The following is an 18,841-nucleotide window of genomic DNA, read 5'->3' as shown; positions in this document are numbered from 1 at the left end:
ACTATGTTGAAGCACCTTTGGCAGCGATTACAGTTTTCTTGGGTATGACTCTACAAGTTTGGCACCCCTGTATTTGGGGAGTTTCTCCCATTCTTCTCTGCAGATCCTCTCAAGCTCTATCAGGTTGGATGGGGAGAGTTGCTGCACAGCTATTTTCAGGTCTCTCCAGAGATTTTCGATTTTCAATCGGCCTTTGAGTGGGTCAAAGAGACTTGTCCCGAAGCCACTCCTGCGTTGTCATGGATGTGTGCTTAGGCTCATTGTCAGTTGGAAGGTGAGGTCCTGAGCGCTCTTGAGCAAGTTTTCATAAAGGATCTCTCTATACTTTGCTCCGTTCATCTTTGCCTCGATCCTGACTAGTCTCCCAGCCCCTGCCGCTGAAAAACATCGACACAGCATCATGTGGCTGCCACCACCGTGCCAGGTTTCCTCCAGACATGCTGTGAGGCATTCAGGCCAAATAGTTCAATCTTGGTTTCATCAGACCAGAGAATCTTGTTTCTCATGGCCTGAGAGTCCTTTAGGTGCCTTTTGGCAAACTCCAAGAGGGCTGTGCCTTTTACGGAGGATTGGCTACCATCTGGCAACTTTATCATAAAGGCCTGATTGGTGGAGTCTCCACAGAGTGACCATCTCCCCCAATTGCTTAGTTTGGCTGTGAGGCCAAATGGCTGGGTTTTTGCTCTGAGATGCACTGTCAACTGTGGGACCATATATAGACAGGTGTGTGCCTTTCTAAATCATGTCCAATCAATTTGTACAAACATCTCAAGGAATTTCTTTTTTACATTTTAGTAATTTAGCAGACACTCTTATCCAGAGCAACTTACAGTAGTGAATGCATACATTTCATGCATTTGTTTGTACTGGCCCCCCATGGGAATTGAACCCACAACCCTGGCGTTGCACATACCATGCTCTACCAACTGAGCCACAGGGAAGGCCAAGGATGAGCTCAATTTCGAGTCTCATAACAAAGGGTCTGAATACTTATGTAAATAATGTATTTCTGTTTTTTTATTTTTAATAAATGTGTAATAATTTCTAAAAACCCGTTTTTGCTTTGTCATTATGGGGTAATGAGTGTAGATTGATGAGACATTTTTTTTATAAGGCTGTAACGTAACAAAATGTGGAAAAAGTCAAACGGTCTGAATATTTTCCGAATGCACTGTAGATAGTAAGCTCACATTAACTAGCTAGCTAGCTAACTTCGCTGGTTCATTGTACTTACTGTGTGACAGAGCCATAGACCGTTATGCCAACATGAAAGAGAGGTGGATGGCATTGCTGTTCAACTAGTCTACAAGTAAGGTGAGTCGACATTTTAGTTTTACTTGCGCACGCCCCACACACACACACACACACACACACAAAGAAATCAGTACCATGGACAGCCATATGATATTTAGCAACGTTGATTGGACTAAATTGTTTTTTGGTATCTTTAAGTTTGTTTTAGGTGTATTAAACTAAGAAAATATAGCCTTTTTGATTTGATGTTTAAATGTTTAAGTAGAAATAGTACTGGAATAGCGGAGGCAGTGCGCCTATTGACTTTGTGCTTACTTGCGGTAACTACGTGGTTCTAAATCAGTAGTTGGTTAGTAAACTGTTGAAAACATTAACTTGCTTGACCATGCTACAGGTGATATAACTGTTTGTATGCAATATTTGCTTTGTGGACTTCACCGGACTGATGTTGCTTTCCGGTTTTGTGATGAAACAAACTAATGTCTAGTTGAATTTATTCCACCACTGTGTGACTGTTGTCTTTTTGTTGGCACGGCCTTATTTTATATCAGGGTGTCGTATGAACAAATGGGTTATAGAGCAAACAATGCAATTATCACACCATAGGTTGTAATATGTATTTTTTACTGGCTTGGCTTCCTCAGTGATTGTACACACCTACCGCTACTGCCATACCATAATTCCACCATGGGGCACTCTGTTCACAACATTGACATCAGCAAACCGCTCGCCCACAGGACGCCATACACGTGGTTTTCCGGTTTGATATACTGCCAAATTCTTATGGTAGAGAAATTAACATTACATTCTCTGTCAACAGCTCTGGTGGACATTCCTGCAGTCAGTATGTCAATTGCACACTCCCTCAAAACTTTGGCATTGTGTTGTGTGATACATATCTTTGAGAAATACTTTAAATTATTCTTTGTATGATAACTAGTATAAAATATCGATAATTGTGTACATTTCTATCCTAATTATTAATTCACAAAGTATACCTCATGGGACACTTATTCTGGAGGATTCCAAAAAATCTGTGACCCGGAAGTACTTAGTTATTGTTGTCTGCTTCACAGTAGCGTAAGTAAGTGCCCGTTTTCATTGAATGGGAAAGCATTTATCGTTTATTCGGTGTATTCAATTCAAATAACGGAAAATACACACAAAATGGACCATTGACGGGTGTCTCTTTCGGAGAAACACTAGATCTAAACGGTAAGTAGTTGTTTTCTCCCTCACTCATCCAACCGACACCTCGCGGGGTTGAGAATCCGATTTTATGTACTCTGCGCGCGCTTCATATTAAAGACAATTTGGCCAGCAAGATACTTCTCCTCTGACCTCCTATCCGGTTGGATGAAGTATCGTGTGTTTCATTTTATTTTCACTTAACACAACGAAGGTTCTTATTCACGACATACATTTAGCGAATCCCAGTTTGCTAGAAACATTTGCCGAAACTAAACTAAGCACTAATATTTCAGTAATCCATGCCATGGCCTCCCGTGATAAGTAAACACTTAACCCATTTAATCTCTTCGGTCACAATAGTTGAAACATTTACATTTGTACTTTACAGAGTCAAGAGAAGTTAAAGTTGTACTTATCAACAAATAAGTGATATGTTATGCATTATTAAGGTGTTAAGTATGATTCAGGGAAGTTTCATGATTTTTGAAAATGGTCAAAAGACCCCTAAGTATAAATCTCATACGTGTACATTTATTGACGAATTTGGTACCAAAAGTCTGTATTAAACAGCTTAAAAAAGAAATACATTGTTGACTTATGTTGATTTTGTAAATATAATGTTTAAAGTGTCTAGTTTACATATCTGCCATCATTTTCAATACATTGAATCTATGACCAAGAGTATGTAGACACCTGCTTGTTGCTATAACAACCTCCTTTTGTTAAGGCTTTCTGCTAGATGTTGGAACATTGCTGTGGGGACTTGCTTCCATTCAGCCACAAGAGCATTTGTGAGGTCGGGCACTGATGTTAGGCCTGGCTAGCAGTCGGCATACCAATTCATTAAGTTCAGGGCTCTGTGCAGGCCAGTCAAGTTCTTCCACACCGATCTTGACAAACCATTTCTGTATGGACCCGCTTTGTTCACGGGGGCATTTTCATGCTGAAACAGGTAAGGGCCTTCCTCAAACTGTTGCCACAAAATTGGAACCACAGAATTGTCTAGAATGTCATTGTATGCTGTAGCGGTCAGATTTCCCTTCACTGGAACTAAGGGGCCTAGCCTGAACCATGAAAAACAGCCCTGACCATTATTCCTCCTTCACCAAACTTTACAGTTGGCACTATGTATTGGAGTAGGTAGCGTTGTCCTGGCATCCGCCAAACACATATTCAACCGTCGGACTGCCAGATGGTGTAGCGTGATTCATGACTCTAGAGAATGCGTTCCCACTGCTCCAGAGTCCAATGGCAGCAAGCTTTACACCACTCCAACCGATGCTTGGCATTGTGCATGGTGATCTTAGACGTGTGTGCGGCTGCTCTGCCATGGAAACCCAGTTCTTGACGCTCCCGACGAACCGTTTTTGTGCTGACGTTGCTTCCAGAGGCAGTTTGGAACTTGCCGGTACGGTTCAGTGAGCTTGTGTGGCCTACCACTTCGTGGCTGAACCATTGTTGCTCCTAGATGTTTCCACTTCACAATTATAGCCCTTAGAGTTGACCGGGGCAGCTCCAGCAGGGCAGAAATTTGACAATGACTTGTTGGAAAGGTGGCATCCTATGATGGTGCCAAGTTGAAAGTCACTAAGTTTTTCAGTATGGGCCATTCTGCTACCAATGTTTGTCTATGGAGAGCGCATTGTTGTGTGCTCGATTTTTATACATCTGTCAGCATCGGGTGTGGCTGAAATACCCAAATCCACTAATTTGAAGGGGCATCCACATATTATTCTATATATAGTGTATTGCGGTCACATTTGCTCCAATTTATTATCATATTTAATTATATCAGATGTATTTATTTTTTCAGTAGATTTGAATTGGGTTATGGAAATACTTGACCAATATGTTCTTACAGATTATTTTTCCATTCTCCATTAGCCTTTACATATGTTTTAAATCAGTGATTCTGACAAAAACTTCATATTTTGGGGAATTGGCCATGTATAGATACATCATAAACTGAATTAGTTTAATAACTTAACAAGTATTTAATGTCTAGGTTTCTCTTGATCAATGGTAGACCTGGTTTATATGAGGTTTGCTGAATAATCACAAGGGTAGACCTGGTTTATCAGTGTTGGGACATAGTCACAGGTGTAAACCTGGTTCGTAGGGGTATTTGATCTGAAATATGCAGGTGTAGGTCTTTATATTAACATTGGCATTCAAAGGTGTGGACCTGGTTTGTAAGAGTTCTGGAGCTGAGGTGCAGGGGTGGTTTACAGTTTGAGTATTCAGGCTTGGAGGACATTTAGACCTGGCTTAGTTTTACATTTTAGTCATTTAGCAGACGCTCTTATCCAGAGCTACTTAGAGTAGTGAGTGCCTATATTTTCTAACTGGTCCCCCATGGGAATTGAACCCACAATCCTGCTGTTGCTAGCGCCATGCTCTACCAACTGATGCACATGGGACCAATTGACTAATTGGGTTTATGCACAGGTGCAGACTTTGTAGGTATGTAAATTGGAGCTGAAGTACAGGTGTGGACCTGGTTTGTATGAATATTGGGGCTGAAATGCAGGAGTACACCTATTTTTACAATTGGGGCGGATGTAGCAGTAGACCTATTTAAAAAAAAAAATAATGTAACCTTTTTTTTTTTTTAACTAGGCAAGTCAGTTAAGAACAAATTCTTATTTTCAATGATGGCCTAGGATTTTGACAGACAGATTTTTACCTTGTCAGCTCGGGGATTCGATTTTGCAAACCATTTTTAAAACCAGTTTTCACTTTGTCATTATGGGGTGTCGTTCTGTAGATTGATGAGGAAAATGTTTTATTTAATACTTTTTAGAATAAGGCTGTTACGTAACAATGTGAAAAAGTCAAAGGGGTCTGAATACTTTACGAATGTACTGTATTGGGGCTAAGGATTAGGGGAAAATGTCAGTTAATTTTATTATAGGCAGAGCACTATGTTTCACTCTCTCTACTCTCCTCTCTCTCTAAAACGCAATATGGATTACATGTTAGGGTTACAAATCGTATAAGATTTGCATAGTGTCTTGTCTGGGAAAAATGTGGGAATGAATGGTTTAAGAGTATTACCTGGTCTAATACTACTATTACTATTGTTACAGTAGTTACTATCACTTGTTCCTTAACTACAATATCCACTTCACTTGTTTTGTATTCCAGGCAGAGGCTATAAGCAGGTGTTGTTGGTGGGGTGCCCGTGGAGAGATGCGAGACAGTGGAGACAGCTTGGCACAGAACCACTGGACCAATGAGCTGACACTGGCAGGGGACCCTGAGACAGTCAGACAGGAGGCCACTGGACCAGGATATCTGGTGGACTCCAGAACGCCTCACCATGTCCATAGAAGTTCCATGCATTTCAAGCTAGGGCGGCCTGAGGAGGAAGCTAGCATGTGGGGCATGGGAGAACGTATGGATATGGACCACGATGAAGAGGATAAGGAGGAGGGTTTCAGTTGGGAAGAACCAGGAGAGGATGATTGGACTGCACCACTTCTATCGCCATCACATCATCAGAGTAGATCCACAGCCAGTGACTCTGGTAGCCCCTCACAAATAAAAACACAGCCCAATGGGTTCAGGATGCGGAGGCTGCTGCGCTGGTATAGACTCAGTAGGACTGTGAACCGCCGCACTCGCTTGGCCCTGCATTGGAGGACATGGTGCCAGCTGGCTAAATGGGCTGGGTCTTTGGGCCTGGGATACAGGCGAGCTAGGCCTAGGAGGTGGCACCTCGGGAGCAGGAAGAAACATCTCCACAACAGACAGAAGCCAGGAAGATCCCGTCTGCATGGGCGAACTCAGGGCTGCTTTAAGGGAAGGGAAGATATAGAGGCTGGAGATGGTATGTATAATGTTGTTGTTTTTGGACCAAATTTAATGTTGGATGTATCATGAAACATGAATATATACACTGCTCAAAAAAAATAAAGGGAACACTTAAACAACACAATGTAACTCCAAGTCAATCACACTTCTGTGAAATCAAACTGTCCCCTTAGGAAGCAACACTGATTGACAATACATTTCACATGCTGTTGTGCAAATGGAATAGACAACAGGTGGAAATTATAGGCAATTAGCAAGACACCCCCAATAAAGGAGTGGTTCTGCAGGTGGTGACCACAGACCACTTCTCAGTTCCTATGCTTCCTGGCTGATGTTTTGGTCACTTTTGAATGCTAGCGGTGCTTTCACTCTAGTGGTAGCATGAGACGGGAGTTTTCAACCCACACAAGTGGCTCAGGTAGTGCAGCTCATCCAGGATGGCACATCAATGCGAGCTGTGTCAAGAAGGTTTGCTGTGTCTGTCAGCGTAGTGTCCAGAGCATGGAGGCGCTACCAGGAGACAGGCCAGTACATCAGGAGATGTGGAGGAGGCCGTAGGAGGGTAACAACCCAGCAGCAGGACCGCTACCTCCGCCTTTGTGCAAGGAGGAGCACTGCCAGAGCCCTGCAAAATGACCTCCAACAGGCCACAAATGTGCATGTGTCTGCTCAAACGGTCAGAAACAGACTCCATGAGGGTGGTATGAGGGCCCGACGTCCACAGGTGGGGGTTGTGCTTACAGCCCAACACCGTGCAGGACGTTTGGCATTTGCCAGAGAACACCAAGATTGGCAAATTCGCCACTGGCGCCCTGTGCTCTTCACAGATGAAAGCAGGTTCACACTGAGCACGTGACAGACGTGACAGAGTCTGGAGACGCCGTGGAGAACGTTCTGCTGCCTGCAACATCCTCCAGCATGACCGGTTTGGCGGTGGGTCAGTCATGGTGTGGGGTGGCATTTCTTTGGGGGGCCGCACAGCCCTCCATGTACTCGCCAGAGGTAGCCTGACTGCCATTAGGTACCGAGATGAGATCCTCAGACCCCTTGTGAGACCATATGCTGGTGCGGTTGGCCCTGGGTTCCTCCTAATGCAAGAAAATGCTAGACCTCATGTGGCTTGAGTGTGTCAGCAGTTCCTGCAAGAGGAAGGCATTGATGCTATGGACTGGCCCGCCCGTTCCCCAGACCTGAATCCAATTGAGCACATCTGGGACATCATGTCTCGCTCCATCCACCAACGCCACGTTGCACCACAGACTGTCCAGGAGTTGGCGGATGCTTTAGTCCAGGTCTGGGAGGAGATCCCTCAGGAGACCATCCGCCACCTCATCAGGAGCATGCACAGGCGTTGTAGGGAGGTCATACAGGCACGTGGAGGCCACACACACACTACTGAGCCTCATTTTGACTTGTTTTAAGGACATTACATCAAAGTTGGATCAGCCTGTAGTGTGGTTTTCCACTTTAATTTTGAGTGTGACTCCATATCCAGACCTCCATGGGTTGATAAATTGGATTTCTATTGATTATTTTTGTGATTTTGTTGTCAGCACATTCAACTATGTAAAGAAAAAAGTATTTAATAAGATTATTTCATTCATTCAGATCTAGGGTGTGTTATTTTAGTGTTCCCTTTATTTTTTTGAGCAGTATATTAATATATGCCAACATGTAGACTGGAAGTTGTATCAGATTGACTTGTTTCCATCCACCCCCTTTACTTAATTTGTGTTTTCAAAAATGAGCAGTAGCATTTCATGAAATAAAGAATGATCACAGACTGTTCTGTAGAGATGAAATGGTTAATAAATGTTAATATTTTTTACACGATATGCACCCATCTCTTATTTTCCCTCAGACCCTTGGGTGTGTGGGACAAATGGACTCATAGGAAATGAGGTGGCGAGTAATGCAGCCAAGGTTGGGGACAGGGACGGGCTGGGCTTCCGGGAATCGCCTATAGGCCTGCCAACCATCCACAGGGATAAACCACCACCTCAGCAGCAACTCAGCAGTGAACACATCTCCTGTGTACAAGGTAAAACAGCTTTGAGTACTAGTCTACTTTTCTGTTAACCTCTTACATCTAGACGTTCCGCTAGGGGAACACCGCTCCAATATCCAATGATAGGGTGTGGCGCGAAATACAAACTCCTCGAAAATCCGAAAACTTCCATTTTTCAAACATATGACTATTTTACACCATTTTAAAGACAAGACTCTCCTTTATCTAACCACACTGTCCGATTTCAAAAAGGCTTTACAACGAAAGCAAAACATTAGATTATGTCAGGAGAGTACCCAGCCAGAAATAATCAGACACCCATTTTTCAAGCTAGCATATAATGTCACAAAAACCAAAACCACAGCTAAATGCAGCACTAACCTTTGATGATCTTCATCAGATGACACTCCTAGGACATTATGTTATACAATACATGCATGTTTTGTTCAATCAAGTTCATATTTATATCAAAAACCAGCTTTTTACATTAGCATGTGACGTTCAGAACTAGCATTCCCACCGAACACTTCCGGTGAATTTACTAAATTACTCACGATAAACGTTCACAAAAAACATAACAATTATTTTAAGAATTATAGATACAGAACTCCTTTATGCAATCGCGGTGTCCGATTTTAAAATAGCTTTTCGGTGAAAGCACATTTTGCAATATTCTGAGTAGATAGCCCGGCCATCACAGGGTAGCTATTTTGACACCCACCAAGGTTGGTACTCACCAAACTCAGATTTACTATAAGAAAAATTGGATTACCTTTGCTGTTCTTCGTCAGAATGCACTCCCAGGACTTCTACTTCAACAACAAATGTTGGTTTGGTTCCAAATAATCCATAGTTATATCCAAATAGCGGCGTTTTGTTCGTGCGTTCAAGACACTATCCAAAGGGTAACGAAGGGTGACGCGCCGGCGGGTTTCGTGACAAAAAATTTCAAAATATTCCATTACCGTACTTAGAAGCATGTAAAACGCTGCACACAGCCAAGACAGCGCAGGAGTGGCTTCGGGACAAGTCTCTGAATGTCCTTAAGTGGTCCAGCCAGAGCCCGGACTTGAACCCAATCGAACATCTCTGGAGAGACCTCAAAATAGCTGTGTAGTGACGCTCCCCATCCAATCTGACAAAGCTTGAGGATCTGCAGAGAAGAATGGGAGAAACTCCCCAAATACAGGTGTGCTAAGCTTGTAGTGTCATATTGAAGGCTGTAATCGTTTCCAAAAGTCCTTCAACAAAGTACTGAGTAAAGGGTCTGAATACTGATATAAATGTCATTTTTCCGTGATACATTTAAAAATGTTTTTAAAAAGTCACACTTTTTCTTTGTCATTATGGGGTATTGTGTGTAGATTGGTGAGGAAAATAAAACAATTTAATCAATTTTAGAATAAGGCTGTAACATAACAAAAAGTGGAAAAAGTCAAGGGGTCACTTCTACAGAAATAAGACGGATCTTGCTTCTTTTGCCTGTTTGAGTGTTTGTTTAATAGCCTTCTGATTATGTGAGCGCCAAGCCTCTTGCATCGGCAAAATGGCGGATAAAGCAATTTCACAGATTCGTCTATTTTTAATCTTTGCTATGCTGTAATAAAGGCTTTACAATTTCTTCCCGTTAGAACAGACTGGTATTTCTTATTTACACTGTTCCAAACAGGCATAAAATTATATTGTAATCTAACAGCACCTGTTTGTCACACAATATGCACACAGATCTCACTCCTATACCCTCCTTTTTATTGATCTCCATATTGTTGTTATTAAAATTATTATTATGATCATTATGATAAGTTATGTTATTCTCTGGTCTGATGAAACCTTTTATAACCACCATCAAGCTATAGGCCTAAGAGTGCGTCCTGTTTAGTCTTAATACCGTAACTTACTTAGACCTATATTTCAATATTTAGGCTACTGTATCAATCTCATGAATTTGTTCATGCCATCACACAGCATATAAGACATCTAATGCTGTGAAATGCAATCCAACATTTTAGTTTTAAAATTAAATAACAAATGGAGCTTTTGAATAATTAGCCTAAACAATAAATAAACCGCAATTCACGAATGCATGCACCTGTTTTTAGTCTGCTGTAATAAAGGCTTTATATATCGTTTTTTGCTTCTATACCCTCCTTTTTCTTGATCTCCAGTAGCTTCCCCAACTAAGTTAAATGTCTTCCACAGATCTGAATTCCCCTTTCCCTCCTCAGCAACCAGTAAACTAACATTTGCCCATTTCAAGTTTATTTTTGACGTCCTCCTTGTTCTCACGTGTTACCGTGTTCTGAGTTTTTTTTGTATTACCAATTTATTGATGTGATTATGATAGGCTATAGGTCAGGCCATATTGGTCACATGCATGCGATGCTTTACATGTTTCACTTAAACCTCTTGCATATAGACGTTCCGCTAGCGGAACGCCTCACCAAATATCCAATGGAAGAACGTGGCGCGAAATACAAATACCTCAAAAATGCAATAATTTCAATTTTTCAACCATACGACTATTTTACACCATTTGAAAGATAAGACTCTCGTTAATCCAACCACATTGTCCGATTTCAAAAAGGCTTTACAGCGAAAGCAAAACATTAGATTATGTTAGGAGAGTACACAGCCAAAAATAATCACTTGACATTTTCAAAGCAAGCATATATGTCACAAAAACCCAAAACACAGCTAAATATCATAAGGTGAATGCACCAATTTGTAAGTCGCTCTGGATAAGAGCGTCTGCTAAATGACGTAAATGTAAATGCAGCACTAACCTTTTGATCTTCATCAGATGACACTCCTAGGACATTATGTTATACAATACATGCATGTTTTGTTCAATCAAGTTCATATTTATATAAAAAAACAGCTTTTTACATTAGCATGTGATGTTCAGAACTAGCATACCCACCGCAAACTTCCGGTGAATTTACTAAATTACTCATGATAAACGTTGACAAAATACATAACAATTATTTAAAGAATTATAGATACAGAACTCCTTTATGCAATTGCTATGTCAGATTTTAAAATAGCTTTTCGGCGAAGGCACATTTTGCAATATTCTGAGTACATAGCTCAGCCATCAGGGCTAGCTATTTTGACACCCGCCAAGTTCGGGGCTCACTAAACTCAGAATTAGTATTAGAAAAATTGTATTACCTTTGCTGTTCTTCGTCAGAATGCACTCCCAGGACTGCTACTTCCACAACAAATGTTGTTTTTGTTCCAAATAATCCGTAGTTATGTCCAAATACCCCCGTTTTTGTTCGTGCGTTCAGGTCACTATCCAAAGGGTAACGCGCGAGCGCATTTCCAGACAAAAAAATTCAAAATGTTCCATTACCGTACTTAGAAGCATGTAAAACGCTGTTTAAAATAAATTTTTATGCTATTTTTCTCGTAAAATAGCGATAATATTCCAACCGGACAATGCTGTATTCATTCAAAGAGGAAAAGAAAAAATGGCGTGATCTCGTGAATGCGCATCTCCAATCTCTTTGTCACCAGGCAGTCCACTGACAAACTGAGCTGCTATTATCTGCCCAGAGACAGGAGACGGCTCAATCCGGTTTCTGAAGGCTTTAGAGAGCCAATGGAAGCCTTAGAAAGTGTCACGTAACAGCTCAGATACTGTAGTTTCGATAGAGACGCAACAGAAGGACGACAAATTCGCAGACAGGCCACTTCCTGCTTGGAATCTTCTCAGGTTTTTGCCTGCCATATGAGTTCTGTTATACTCACAGACACCATTCAAACAGTTTTAGAAACTTCAGTGTTTTCTATCCAAATCTACTAATAATATGCATATTCTCATTTCTGGGCAAGAGTAGTAACCAGTTTAAATCGGGTACGTTTTTTTCATCCGGCCGTGAAAATCCTGCCCCCTATCCCAAACAGGTTAAAAGGAGCAAGGGTTGAGGGAATAGGGAATGTTTTTCCTGAACAAATTAGGGATTTCGGTAAAACAACATTTCAGTCAGAAATGGCTGTAATGATGTTGCAGCTTCAGCACGGACAGAGCAATGTACACTTGCTGTGCTGTGGTGCCTTTTCGCTGCAGTAGTTAGGAGAGTGAGACAACTGCGCCAGTCAGGCATGCACTCGCTGTCAATTGTTTTTAACACCGTGTGAGTCATTTGCGTGTCTTCATTATTTAATCAAACAGTGTGCTTAAAGCATCAGACAAGCTCAGTGCTTATGTAGTTGATTTAATTCAAACTCATAGGGTGTCTGTCTATCTGGAAAAATAAGTTGAAACATTTCGATTGGTTGAAAGAACTGGATGTCTCTCGGTCGACCAATATTTATTTTAGTCAGGGACAGCCCTTAATTAATTCACTCCAGATGTGGTAGGCTAATGAAGAAAGATTCCTAAATGATCCATTAAAGGGTTAGGGTCAACGTTGACTGGGCAAATTGTTTTTACTATTTATACCAGAAATTATGCATTGATTAACCTCAAGCTCCAGACTGAAGCTTTAACCATAGATGCAATATAACAAGGTGATTAAAAACATGTAATTTGGTGATTATTTAATTTGTGAGACTTTGACTGTCTCTGATCTCTCCCAGGTATGTTGAATGAATTCCTGCACCAGTACGGGAGCATGATCCCTATCCATGTGGATGAGGTGGTGGACAAGCTACAGGACATCTTCCCCAGCAAGAGCTTCTCCGATCCACACAGGTTTGTCACGATAATTGGCCTTTAATCTCATCATGCTCATTGCATTTCAGCATCCTGGGTCATTTTCATTAGGCACACGATGGGAATTAATTTTCAGTGTTTTGCAGTGGGAAATGAAAACGAGCGTTTCTTATTGTACAAGTTCAAGTAGTCCCTCCCCGTCACACTGCTGTTCGAAACATTTGTTGTCTGTCTAATGAACATGTGTTTTTGTATTTTCATGTTGAAAAGTTTCTCATTAAGTGTTGTTGTTGTCCCTTCCAAAGGAAAGTTGTTGTGCAGCACCTCATCCAGTCTTACCAGCATCTGTCTGGGACTGCCATGGTGAGGGGGTTCCGTGTCAACTACAAGCGCCACACCCTCACAATGGATGACCTCAGCACATTGTATGGACAGAACTGGCTCAATGACCAGGTACTTCTACTCTTTAACATTTGAAAAGAACACTCTATTCTCTGAGCCACAATAGCACATCTCAGTTGGTCTGTCTTGGTCAGGCCAAATCACCACACATTTTTTAAATTTTGTGAGTTTTTTTTACATTAGCAGTTTATGAAATATTTCAAATGTACTTATGATTTGCCAATTCTATATATGATTCAGTATAGAATAGAGTGTGAGATTTTCATTTATTTTTCAGTGTCTGATTTAGGTAAACATTTTGACTAAATAATATAAATATTTGTGTTTTTAGGAAATTATATTAAAGTTTTGTCTTTAACAATATCTTGTCTTGAACCACAGATCATGAACATGTATGGAGATATGGTTATGGACACAGTCCCAGAAGAGGTGAGAAAATGAACATACCTAGTAATATGAATGTAAAATATATGTTTAGGAGAGAGAGATTCTGATGACATTTAGGTGCTGGCATCCTCTTACCTCATCGGTCATGTTATGCCCCATTCCTCATTTGCCTGCATTTTTCCCGCCAACACAGGGAAGCCCCACTATTGTGTGTGTGCACAAACGCAACTTGTGTGTTATGTGTTCCCATTCACACCGTGGCTACTCTCCTCTTTCTTTCAGGTTCATTTTTTCAACAGCTTTTTTTACGACAAGTTGAGGACAAAGGGCTATGACGGGGTCAAACGGTGGACAAAAAATGTGAGTTATCCCTGCCGGAATTTTATTTAGCAGGAGTTCTATAGTTTACTTATGTTGTCAAGTGTGTTTGTTGGTTTGTTTGTATCAACATGCCAGAAGTATTATTATAATATATTTTATTTTATGTGAACAATGCACACTGATCAGCATTTCTGTAAATGTATCACTGTAGTCCCTGGAGAGTAAAGAAAAGTAGAGGGAAAAAATATGTAAAAAATTAAATTACAATTCCACCCATATCCTTTTTTCCAGGTGAACATTTTCCAGAAGAGGCTATTGTTGATCCCTATCCATCTGGAGGTGCACTGGTCTCTGGTGTGTGTGGACGTCCCACAACGCGCTATCACATACTTTGACTCCCAGCGCACCCTCAACCGCCGCTGCCCAAAGGTCTGTGTAGTGTACCTCCCTGGGCTTAAAGCCTATCTGTGCAGTCAGACCCGTGCAGTTATACGACTGTGGAAAGTATAAATCTGCCTTTATGCCAGTACAAACACTCCATTCGGTCAGTCTGTAATTTTGATCTATAGAAGTGGTATTCAAACTTTTTCAGGGGGAACCCCATTTTGCCCGCCAGAATTTCGGGGAACCCAATTTTTTTTTTTTTTCCAAGAATTTCTCACGACCCCACTCCAAATCTAATGACACAACCTTAAAACCTGTACATTTAGATTTTTACATCAACAAATAACCTTCAATTCATTGCATTTTTATCTCTTATCAAAATGAAAAGAAGCCAGTAAATAAACTTTTGAGTAAATGTTTCACATGATCTGTCTCTAACTTTGTATACTGTCCCATACAATAATCTGTACTCTTGATTTTTTTTATCATAAAATGTTTTGTTCCCCCGTGACCCTGACTTCGAATACCACTGATATATAGGATTACAAATCTGCTCCTCTCAGTGGATATACTTGTATTTTTGTTATCCCTCAGTGGATTCATATTCACCCATGTATTTCTCTTGTTTTTTTAGCACATTGCAAAATACTTACAAGCTGAGGCAATCAAGAAAGAGCAGAAGGATTTTATCACAGGGTGGAAGGGTTTCTTCAAAATGGTAAGAGTGCTTTTGGATTTTTGGTGGGCAATGTTTATTTGTCAGTTGATACCATGTTTTTGTGATTGTTTTTGTCCCATGTGTTTCCCAGAACGTGGGCAGGCAGAACAATGACAGCGACTGTGGAGCATTTGTCCTTCAGGTGGGTTAACTTAAATATCATTATTCATATTTCAATAACAGAACCTAAAGTGCAACCTGTCTATCTAATCATGTTGTATGAAACTGTTACCAACACACTTCATTGTATGCTACACACAAACCGGTAGAAAAGTAATTTGCTTTGATATCTATCATAAATGCAGTACTCTACTAAACTCAGCAAAAAAAGAAACATCCTCTCACTGTCAACTGCATTTATCTTCAGCAAACTTAACTTGTGTAAATATTTGTATGAACATAAGATTCAACAACTGAGACATAAACTGAACAAGTTTCACAGACATGTGACTAACAGAAATGTAATAATGTGTCCCTGAACAAAGGGGGGGGGGTCAAAATCAAAAGTAACAGTCAGTATCTGGTGTGGCCACCAGCTGCATTAAGTACTGCAGTGCATCTCCTCATGGACTGCACCAGATTTGCCAGTTCTTGCTGTGAGATGTTACCCCACTCTTCCACCAAGGCACCTGCAAGTTCCCGGACATTTCTGGGGGGGAATGGCCCTAGCCCTCACAGGTGCCAGACGTGCTCAATGGGATTGAGATCCGGGCTCTTCGCTGGCCATGGCAGAACACTGACATTCCTGTCTTGCAGGAAATCATGCACAGAACGAGCAGTATGGCTGGTGGCATTGTCATGCTGGAGGGTCATGACGGTATGAGCCTGCAGGAAGGGTACCACATGGGGATGGAGGATGTCTTCTCTGTAACGCACAGCTTTGAGATTGCCTACAATGACAACAAGCTCAGTCCGATGATGCTGTGACAGACCGCCCCAGACCATGACGGACCCTCCACCTCCAAATCGATCCCGCTTCAAAGTACAGGTCTCGGTGTAATGCTCATTCTTTTGAAGATAAACGCAAATCCGACCATCACCCATGGTAAGACAAAACCGAGACTCGTCAGTGAAGAGCACTTTTTCCCAGTCCTGTCTGGTCCAGCGACGATGGATTTGTGCCCATAGACGACGTTGTTGCCGGTGATGTCTGGCGAGGACCTGCCTTACAACAGGCCTACAAGCCCTCAGTCCGGCCTCTCTCAGCCTATTGCGGACAGTCTGAGCACAGATGGAGGGATTGTGCGTTCCTGGTGTAACTCAGGCAGTTGTTGTTGCTGTCCTTTACCTGTCCCGCAGGTGTGATGTTCAGCTGTACCGATCCTGTGCAGGTGTTGTTACACGTGGTCTGCCACTGCGAGGATGATCAGCTGTCCGTCCTGTCTCCCTGTAGCGCTGTGTTATGCGTCTCACAGTACGGACATTGCAATTTATTGCCCTGGCCACATCTGCAGTCCTCATGCCTCCTTGCAGCATGCCTAAGGCACGTTCACGCAGATGAGCAGGGACCCTGGGCATCTTTCTTTTGGTGTTTTTCAGTAGAAAGTCCTCTTTAGTGTCCTAAGATTTCGTAACTGTGACCTTAATTGCCTACCGTCTGTAAGCTGTTAAGTGTCTTAACGACCGATCCACAAGTGCATGTTCATTAATTGTTTATGGTTCACTGAACAAGCATGGGAAACAGTGTTTAAACCCTTTACAATGAAGATCTGTGAAGTTATTCGGATTTTTACGAATTATCTTTGAAAGGCGGTCCTGAATTTCTTTTTTTGATAAGATTATATCATTACATTTGCCATTGATATTGACATTAACTTTGCGTCGTTTTTCTGTTTTTTCCCCACAGTACTGTAAGTGCCTAGCCTTAGAGCAGCCTTTCAGTTTTGGCCAGCTGGATATGCCAAAGCTAAGGAGACTCATGTACAAAGAGTTGTGTCATTGCAAGCTCTCACTGTGAGCTTGAATTAAAGAACGAAAGAAGACGAAGACTATTCACCCTTCCCTTTCCCCAGCTCTCTAGGCATATATGTTTTTTACAAGATGGACATTGTTGCATTTTTATTTTCTTGCTCACACCCACTCACTCTTTATATCTGTTTATTTTCCTTTTTGATATAAGTAAACTGTACTCCTATGAGGACACTAAACAAAAGAACGATTGTTGCACTTAGGGTGTGATGTAGGAGATTATTATAATATTTAAAAAATATATATATTTTACCCCTTTTTTCTCCCCAATTTCATGATATCCAATTGCGATCTAGTCTCATCGCTGCAACTCCCTAACGGGCTCGGGAGGTGAAGGTCGAGTCATGCGTCCTCCGAAACATGACCCGCCAAACTGCTCTTATTAACACCTGCTCGCTTAACCCGGAAGCCAGCTTCACCAATGTGTCGGAGTAAACACCATTCAACTGATGACCAACATCAGCCTGCAGGCGCCCGGCCCACCACAAGGAGTCGCTAGAGCGCAACGAGCCAAGTAAAGCCCCCCCGGCCAAACCCTCCACTAATATGAACGACCCTGGGCCAATTGTGCTATCCCTATGGGACTCCCGGTCACGGCCGGTTGTGACCGCCTGGGATCGAACACGGGTCTGTAGTGACGCCTCAAGCGCTGCGATGCAGTGCCTTAGACCGCTGCGACACTCGGGAGGCCACGAGAGATTCTTTTTTGGTCCTTGATGTTGTTGGGGGATAGCCAGGGATATAGTGTTGAAAATAAAATAACTTTCATTTAAGTCTTGATGAAGTGTTGATGGACTACAACCTTATTTTCAGTTGATTTGTATTCATTTTTAGGAAACATGGTTTGTGGTCCATTTTAGTTTTTGGCGAATTAATATTTCCTATTAGATGACAAGATAATTGATTTATTTTTATTTGAATCTGAAATCATTGAACACAAACGGGTTTGTTTTGTCTAAAGGAAATATTAAATAATGAGAAAATTAATGATTTGATTATTCAAATGTTGTGTTTTCAATTATCGGTTCTGTTTCAAGCTGTGCACCAGTACGTTTTGGCCAATGAATAGTCAGTTGTGTCTTGCTGACAACACAGAAAATTATAAATGGGTCGTTCTTCATGTTTTTGATTTGACGTATTATGTAATCGAATAAACGGATAAACGTTATTTATTTTGTAAATATATTATTTTCATTCCGTTGATTTGATGATTGACAGTCACTATAGTGGGTCATGTGCCCAGTCCAAATTGCCCTAGGTCAGTGAGAAAGCCACTTTTACAACCCTAAGCACTTTAACCTGTAGTCAATATAATTGTGGATAGGCTCAATAACATGCAGGTGATCACCACAAGCTATAGTGCCTATGAGCTTAAAAAACATAACTACTCGATTTTACAGGAAAGCACGAATGTCATTCAATATTCCGTTATAGAGACATTTAACCGTGGTCTGGTAAAATTTGCGCGTTCATGATCTACACTGTGGTCATGACCCATGGGGAACAGTTTCTAGTTTTGCCCATTTCAAGAAATGGACATTTCTCATGAGCCTATAAACTATACTGAACAAAAATATAAACGCAACATCAAACAATTTCAACAATTATACTGAGTTACATACAGTTCATGTAAGGAAATCAGTCAATTGAAATAAATGCATTAGGCCCTAATCTATGGATTTCATATGACTGGGCAGGTGCACAGCCATTGGTGGGCCTGGGAGTGCATAGG

At 41.4% G+C, this 18,841-nt stretch overlaps 1 protein-coding gene across 2 annotated transcripts; it reads left to right on the top strand.

Moving 5' to 3' along the window:
• The first annotated feature begins 2,277 nt into the window (after positions 1–2,277).
• On the top strand, positions 2,278–18,277 carry senp3a (SUMO specific peptidase 3a). 2 transcript variants are annotated; one of them, XM_082974396.1, is made up of 12 exons: positions 2,296–2,469; positions 3,173–3,397; positions 5,593–6,277; positions 8,123–8,302; positions 12,854–12,968; positions 13,235–13,382; positions 13,713–13,760; positions 14,001–14,078; positions 14,331–14,468; positions 15,058–15,141; positions 15,233–15,283; positions 16,988–18,277. In XM_082974396.1, exons 2-12 carry the CDS (start codon positions 3,386–3,388, stop codon positions 17,096–17,098), a joined length of 1,650 nt encoding a protein of 549 aa, XP_082830522.1. In that variant the 5' UTR covers positions 2,296–2,469; positions 3,173–3,385; the 3' UTR covers positions 17,099–18,277. The 2 variants fall into 2 exon arrangements, with proteins under 2 accessions (XP_014051354.2, XP_082830522.1); XM_014195879.3 differs by lacking the exon at positions 3,173–3,397 and having other exon boundaries at positions 2,278–2,469.
• Positions 18,278–18,841: the final 564 nt, after the last annotated feature.

This window comes from Salmo salar, chromosome 04 (assembly GCF_965601325.2).
Source record: "Salmo salar chromosome 04, fSalSal1, whole genome shotgun sequence".
Classification (NCBI taxonomy): Eukaryota; Metazoa; Chordata; class Actinopteri; order Salmoniformes; family Salmonidae; genus Salmo; species Salmo salar.
This window is presented reverse-complemented; position numbering and strand designations above follow the sequence as displayed.

Coding starts and splice junctions, on each gene's coding strand:
- senp3a (XM_082974396.1), top strand. Junction 12,969..13,234: donor AGCTTCTCCGATCCACACAG/GTTTGTCACGAT, acceptor TCCCTTCCAAAG/GAAAGTTGTTGTGCAGCACC. Junction 15,284..16,987: donor GTGGAGCATTTGTCCTTCAG/GTGGGTTAACTT, acceptor TTTTCCCCACAG/TACTGTAAGTGCCTAGCCTT.